We start from the raw sequence: 7,664 nt of genomic DNA on the forward strand, positions 1-7,664 counted from the left end.
GCGGGGCTACATCTACCCGTTAATATACACAAAAATTAAAATAATCTTTTAGTTTACGGGGAAACTGCTGAGATTTTGTGCCCCCCCCCCCCCCCCAAAAAAAACTAAGCTCCTCCCCTTTATGGGCGGTCCAGCGGGGAGGCTGAGTGAGCATCCGTGCATCCGTTTTCATGGCTCACAAGGACGACGCCGCTTTTCACATTCTCGGGCTAAATCTGTCAGTATCGCAGGTGCACGCGGGTGGTACATGCGCAGTCTGATTCCACATGGAGCTGGCGTTCAAGGACGCCCCGGTGAAGGATTTCGAGTGTCCGCGGCGACGGCGTGGGCCGCCGTGATGATGTGACGTGACGGGGATCTTCTCTTGTCGCTCCGCTGCGCCTCTCTGTCGCTCACCATGCCCAGGGCTGTGCGCAGACTGCTGCATCTGATGCTCTTCTGTCCGCTCCACAAAGGCTTGCAGGTACACCCTCCATTTCTCTCAATAATTGGCTCGGTGATGGTGGAAATGACGAGCCCGCGTGACGACTTGAACACATCTGAGTTTGATGGTGTCTGAGCACATGCGTCACTGCATGACATTTCTCCCCAAAATGAAACCCAAACCGCATATTTTGCCTTTCTACCCTCACACATAGTCATTAAAATTCCGTTTCTCTGAGAAATGTTAATATTCGAAATCTTTCCTATAATGCTTGGAAGGTGTCACATAGAAAAAGAAGAAAAAATATACTGGAATGTTTGTTTCAACATAATAAAAGCCAGTTTTTTTTAAATTTATTTAAAGTAATTCAATTAAAGCTGGGAGTTACAGGAAAAGCATGATAGATAAATAACCAGCCTCTCTTTTTAGTTAGATGTGGAAATTCTTGTCAAAAACATTGCATATTCATATTTTGATCGATCTTTAAAGTGTTCCCAGTGTTCTTTTAATCATGATTATGTGTAATTAAATGCCTACAATCCAACCAATTTGTAGGACATAGTTTCTGCTGGATGGAGTTAATTAATTGTGGGCGGGACTTGATGCAGAGCAGGCCCGCCCCTACTCCCCATCATCTCTTTGTTTTCTTTGCTTCACATGATTTATATTTAGAAGTTTGCAATGAACATTTTATTGTTAATATGTTACATACAAACCCAAATTAAATGTTGGCAAAAGTTTTTTTTTTGTCCAAACAGACTTTTTCTGTCATTTCCGGTCATCTAATATGAAAATCACTGTCATTTGGGTGAAATGTATTTATATCTATATAAATAAATTGCAGTAAAATTTAGATGAATCAGTTCATTTGCATTTAATGTTATTATAAGGGTTAAAAAAATGTTTGCCCTCACACACCAAATCTGACCCTCTTTGGAAAAGGTTTGGACGGCCCTGAGCTAAACTGTCAATCAAGTCTTGGTTGTAATTTTGCTTTTGGACAAGAGATTTAACCCCAATTTGCTCTCAATTTGTAATTTTCTTTGGATTAAAGGCTCTGCTAAATGGTAAATGACACCCAAGGTAATAAACAAAATGCATGAACATGTTTCTGTGCATCATCTTGTCATGACTTTGGGTTGTTTTTTTTTTGCTTCTGCCATGTATTTTTTTCCACAGGGGCGTCTTCCAGCCATTAAGGTGAAGTACCTCCTCCTGGCCTGGCTGGGCGTTCTGATCTTCAGCTGGATCGTCTACATGCAGTATGCGTCCTACGCCGAGCTCTGCCGGGGCCACGTTTGCCACATGGTCATTGTGAGTCCAGCTCTAAGCTTTTGCAGTCTCACGGAGCTTGAATAGGAAAATCCGAAAAATCGGTGTTGATGTGAGTGCTGGTCGTTTGAAACAGGAAGTGCCGGTTTATTTTAAGTCCGGAGTGTCGCTTTGTTACTGCTCTGAATCTTTCATCCACAGAGGAAAGACCTGGAGAAGCTAAACTATAATTACTGCAATCATTACAATTAACACCTAGTTAAAATAAATTGATGAGTCCTCATTAATCACATCTGCTCATGTACCGAAAGATACTAACAGTCACACAAAAGAGCATGATTTTAGCAGGACTGTTATAACAATTTTTATAAAATGTTTCAAAACCTGTGTTTGTTTAGTGTGAAAGAACTAAACCCGGAAGGTTTCCACCTTAAACTTTTTATTTATTTTATTTTTTTACAGCTGGAGCAGCTCTAACCTAGCATAAGTGACCTGGTACTTAAATGTAGATGGAGCACCGATTGCCACAGAAACATAAAACAAATGTAAAGCTACGTTCACACTGGTCAAGAACGCGGGTTCTTAAACGTTGGTGTTCACACTGGGCAGTTCTTCGTCTCTGCTTCCTTTACCGTCTACAAGCGTCTGCCACCTACAGTTGGAAGATGCTCGGTGTAAAATGTTGAAGCTGTGCAAAGGGAAGTATTCACACCCACTTCTCATGGAAAGCGGTTGCTTGAACTTGCGTTGCAGAGGGAATGTAGCTTGAAAAGGGAATTCAGGAAGAGTGGAAGCTGTTGTTGCTGTGGGAGAGCAGGTCGTCAGATGATCGAAGGATCGGCGGTTCGATCCCCACTCCCCCCAGCCAACTGTCGTTGTGTCCTTGGGCAAGACCCTTCACCCACCCTGCCTCCAGTGCAGCTCCACTGGTGTGTGAATGTGTATGAATGCCCCGGTGATGGTCAGAGGGGCCGTAGGCGCGAACTGGCAGCCACGCCTCTGTCAGTCTGCCCCAGGGCAGCAGTGGCTACAACAGTAGTTACCATCACCAAGTATGAATGACTGAATAATGGACACACTGTAAGCGCTTTGAGCGTCTGGAAAAGCGCAGAGAAATCCAATCCATTATTATTATTAAGTCTAAGGGCACTTTCACACTGAGCTGTTTGGTCCACACCCGACCTGGTGTGTGTGAAAGCTCACCTGAACCGAACGCAAAGCAACATCAATGGTCTAGTTTACCTCTAAGTAAAGCCTTGAACACTTTAATGCAGACAACGAAGCAAAAGGCAGTATTGTTACTGCTGCTAGCTAGCTGTAATTGTGATGTAGTACTTAACCTGATGTAGTGAGGATATTGCTAACAGGAAATCATGTTTTTTTGTGTGTTTTTTTTTCAACCTGTAAACCTGACATGTCTTCTGTGTAACTGAACTTTATTCACACGACCTGCTCAAGCTGTCAAATGTGTCCTGAGGAAATCTTCCTCCACGCTTCATTCTAAGGACCTGCTAGTTTAGTCTTCTGTTGTCAAGTGCAGTGAAAGGCGTCGCTGGAGGAAGGATGTGGAGGCAGACCCAGAAAAAGCAGCAGTTTCACCCACGTGCTGTGAAGGAGAACCTCTGGGCTGTAAATGGAGAAATGTTTTAAGAAACCAGAACAGAGAAAGCAGCTTCTTGAATGTGTTTCTGCAATTTATGTTTGTTCTTTCAGTGCGATCATTACAGAAGGGGGATAATATCCGGCTCGTCTTGCAAGGCGTTGTGTGATCAGAGGAGTCTGACTTTGCACCGATGCATGTCCACATCCTCCACACATCAGGTGAAATGAGCATTTAGAATGCAAAGAAGATGGCTCAAAGATTTCCTTATTGTTTGTCATGAGTTTTTGCATGTGTTGTCTTTAAATGGACCAAAGAAAGATTCAAAAAAATCTTAAAAATAGAAATCCCCAAAAGGGCAAACTCTATAAATTAATAAATAAACGTGTCAAAACAACCACACAAGGGAAATAATCCGATAATTTAAAAAATCAGAGAATTAGAAAAAAAAAATCAACATAAACCAAATAAAATCAAACAGTGGCCCAAAAGAAACAAAACATGAGAAAATTGTTTTATTGAAGTTTTGACTCAAAATGATAAATATATCCAAGGCAAAGAAATAAGGACACAAAATAAAGGAAGACCTAACTCTAAAACCAGGGGTCTGCAACTAAGTCTAACTACACCCTTTAGAAAAATAAGACACTGATTTGCATTTACAGTATGTTACGGCTATTATTATGATAAATATGAACAAACTATTAGTTTTTTTAACTTTTGACAGAGCTCAAAACTTTCTTTTCAAAATAAAAGACATCCTGTACCACATAGGATCCTGTCAATGCAGCAGATATAGTAATTGGTGTGATGTCAGCAGTGATTTATAACAATAATAACAACGAAACTATAAGCTTTTTTTTTAAATTGTTTTTAATGCTCAGTCAGAAATGTGTAAATCTAGTAAACTAAATTAAAATCAGATTTATTGTTTGGACCCTAAGGCACACTTAAAATCATTGTATTTTGTTCAATAATACACAATCTCTCTTATAATCCACCTTAAGTATGAATGCTTACTGACCTCAAATCAATTTTTTTGTGGCACATGTTGCTAAAAAATCAATCAAAATGTTCATCTTTGGGACACTGTGGGTCCCGGATCGACTCGGACTGCCAGATCTTCTCGGGGTCCTTCGACCAGTAATGACGTCACCCTATGGTAACACCAGTTGGACAAACTACTTAGCGATTTTACGTTTCCTTCTGTAAAGTTTTTCTCACTCATAACTAATAATGCCATTTTTAATTTTAAGGTGTCTGACATAATTGTTATGTCTGACATAAATATTTGTTAAACCAAATGCAAACTGTATTTTAATACATAAACAGAACAAATATGTTCTGTTTATGCATTAAAGGGAGAACCAGTGGCAATATAAACTTATTTTTCCAATTTGAGCAATTGTATGACTGTATAAAAACAATATTTATTTATGGTGTGCAGCGTGGTTTAATTCTCCCAAATGTCAGTTGCCTTTTTTTTCATCTCAGTAAAAAGCATAGTCATATTGATAACTATAATCAAAAGGAGCAGCCTACAGTCCTAAGCATTAATCGAATTCCACACTATGGAGTTACAGAAACTTCATCGGATTTAACAGTTATGATTGAAAAGTTGATATTTCCCGTTTAAAACTTGTTGAAAGCATTAAAAAAACTAATTACAAAATAATAAATAATAGTGTGATGTCATCGTTGGTCGAAGGAACCCGAGACGATCTGGCAGCCCGAGTCGATCCGGTACCCACACCGGCACCGCTTGATGGATTGTTGGAGCATTGTGGGTACTGTAGTCAGGAGCCTGGTGCCTTCAAGTGTTTGTGGGTTAAATAAAGTTGAACTTATCTGATTGTTTTGTTTTCCCGTTTAGACAGAATGCCTTTCTTCTTAAATTTTTTTTTTTATCAATCAAAGAGCAACAAAAGAGAGGTCAGAGAGCCACGTGTGGCACCGGAGCCTCAGGTTGCAGACCGCTGCCTTAACCCAAAGAGCCACTATCGACCTATTTGCTTCATCTTGTGGGCTGTAGGTGAACATCAGGCTTTTTTTAATTTTTTTTTTTAATAGGTGTACATCGGGCTGTGGAAGGAGAGGCCTGTGGTCGTCAAGTGTGGGGTTGAGGATCCAGCGGGCGCAGACGGAGCTCCAGACTCTGTTCTGCGGCAGGAAATGAGTTTGTTCGACAAACCAACTCGTGGAACCTCCATGGATGAGTTTAAAGACATGCTTCACAGTTTCCTCAAGGTTTTTTTTTTTTTTTTTTTTTTAGGAAATGGTTTCAAAATTGTAGCCAAGATGAAAATTAGACTTTGTTTGGTCCAAGCTAAACTGAACCAACCTTCTTTTTGCAGGTGAACCTCGGAGAACAGCTAACTTTGACCCCTTTGGTGGACAGGGTCATTGCTCTGGCTGATGTCAACCAGGACAGTAAAGTGTCTCTGGCAGAGGCCAAGTCCATCTGGGCACTTCTCCACATCAACGAGTTCCTCCTGATGGTGGCGCTGCAAGAGAAGGAGCACACCCCCAAGCTGCTGGGCTTCTGCGGAGACCTGTATGTGACAGAACTGGTGGGGCACAGCTCCCTCTACAGGCTGGAGGTGCCTCACTACCTGAAGGCCGTGGTGCCAGAAGCCTTGAGCTCCAGCCTGAACCACTGGCTGGCTCCCGCCTGGCCCCGCCGGGCCCGCATCACCATCGGCCTGCTGGAGTTTGTGGAGGAGGTTTTCCACGGCTCCTACGGGAGTTTCCTGATATGCGACGCCAGCCCTCACCACGTGGGCTACAACGCCAAGTATGACTGTAAGATGGCAAACCTGCGCAGCGTGGCGTCAGAGGCGGTGGTGCGCGCCTTTTTGAAGGGACGGCGGTGCGAGACCAACGCCGACTGCACCTACGGCCGCGACTGCACGGCCACGTGCGATCGACTGGTGAAGCAGTGCAACACAGAGGTGGTGCAGCCTAACCTGGCCAAAGTGTGCATGCTGCTGCAGGATTACCTCCTCTTCGGAGCGCCTTCAGACCTGCACGGGGACCTGGAAAAGCAGCTGCGCACCTGTGTGACGCTCAGCGGGTTGGCCAGCCAGATGGAAGTCCACCATTCCTTAGTCCTTAACAACCTGAAGACGCTACTGTGGAAGAAGATTTCCAACATGCAAGACTCCTGAAACCACGCAGGGGAGCAAACCTGCGCCCGTGAGGACAGTTTAGCTGTTTTTTACAGATTCCGTGTTGCCAAAATGTGAACTTTGAAACAATGTGAGAGAAACTGACAAAAAAAAGGGGGTGAAAAAATCCCACAAACCCCCCATCATGCTTTAATTTTCATCCAACTTCTTTCAGGTGAAGCATCATCTATTTGCACACTTTCCTCAGGACACTGCCTGACACTTTTGTTGAAGTTAGTTTTTTAAATTAAAGCAACCAGCAAATGGTATTTCCTTTTGTTTCTTCTAATACCCGATAAATGTGACTGGGGGAGAGTGCACAACTGTAAAAAAGATCTGAATTCTTGTTGGGTTTTTAGTAGATCAAGACTCAAACAATAATAATAAAAAAAAAACAGTAAATCAATTGTCTCTGTTATTTTTCAGTTGGACATGAAAATTTCAAATTTTTTATTGTTCTGACAAACAAAAAATAAGTCAAATAGAGCACAGTTGAGATATGGAGAAGCTGTCGGAAGCCTAGCAACGTTGAAATTCCACTCAATCCTCTTTTGATCTATTGTCAAGTCTCAGTGTTTTATGCTGTTTTAGCCATAATCAAAAATGCGTTGTTTTCTAGGACATACACTTTATTACCAAAATAACCAATTTTAAGCTTAGTTTTCTTAATTTATGTCTGCCATCATCAGAAAAATGCCTCAAAAATATGTTAAAAACATCAAAAACAGTTTTATGGGTCTCAAGCTACAGTCAGTCACATCGGGCATGTGACACATGTTCATAAAGGCACAAATTTTAGCCCATGGTGTTCACACTGGACCAGCAGCGAGGGGCTTTGTCTTTTTCTATTGTTCACTAGTGCATTTCTGCAACCTGCTGTTGGACGTCGCCTCGGTTTGAACGCCACAAAGTTCATATACGATCAAGTTTTTGTGGCGACTGCTTCAGAAAAGCCCTCAGCAAGCTTAATAGAACCAACATCTTGAGGGTTTTAATTTAGCTGTCCTTGTGTGAATGGGTCAAATTTGACCCATGGTTCAACTCAGCCTGAAAATACTTAAAAACACTGCATGTCATACCATCCCCCCAATTCATTGTTAAATTAGTATGTATTCACATAGTATGTATTCACATATATAGATTCAAAAAGTGTTTTTTAAAAATAATATATTTTTACTTTTTTGATTTACTTGCTTTTATA

The 7,664-nt window shown here is 41.7% G+C and overlaps 1 protein-coding gene across 1 annotated transcript; it reads left to right on the forward strand.

Annotated features, from left to right (window-relative positions):
- The first annotated feature begins 113 nt into the window (after nt 1–113).
- On the forward strand, nt 114–6,865 carry fam69b (family with sequence similarity 69 member B). The gene is made up of 5 exons (XM_004074675.4): nt 114–463; nt 1,604–1,738; nt 3,410–3,517; nt 5,367–5,543; nt 5,651–6,865. Exons 1-5 carry the CDS (start codon nt 398–400, stop codon nt 6,461–6,463), a joined length of 1,299 nt encoding a protein of 432 aa, XP_004074723.1. The 5' UTR covers nt 114–397; the 3' UTR covers nt 6,464–6,865.
- The last annotated feature ends 799 nt before the right edge of the window (nt 6,866–7,664 follow it).

This window comes from Oryzias latipes, chromosome 12 (assembly GCF_002234675.1).
Source record: "Oryzias latipes chromosome 12, ASM223467v1".
Classification (NCBI taxonomy): Eukaryota; Metazoa; Chordata; class Actinopteri; order Beloniformes; family Adrianichthyidae; genus Oryzias; species Oryzias latipes.

What these genes read in the sequence shown, in the direction of transcription:
- fam69b (XM_004074675.4), top strand. Translation starts at nt 398, where the DNA reads ATGCCCAGGGCTGTGCGCAGACTGCTGCATCTGATGCTCTTCTGTCCG. An exon ending in CGCTCCACAAAGGCTTGCAG is followed by an intron (nt 464 to 1,603) that starts GTACACCCTCCA and finishes TTTTTTCCACAG; the next exon opens with GGGCGTCTTCCAGCCATTAA. An exon ending in TGCTTCACAGTTTCCTCAAG is followed by an intron (nt 5,544 to 5,650) that starts GTTTTTTTTTTT and finishes TTCTTTTTGCAG; the next exon opens with GTGAACCTCGGAGAACAGCT.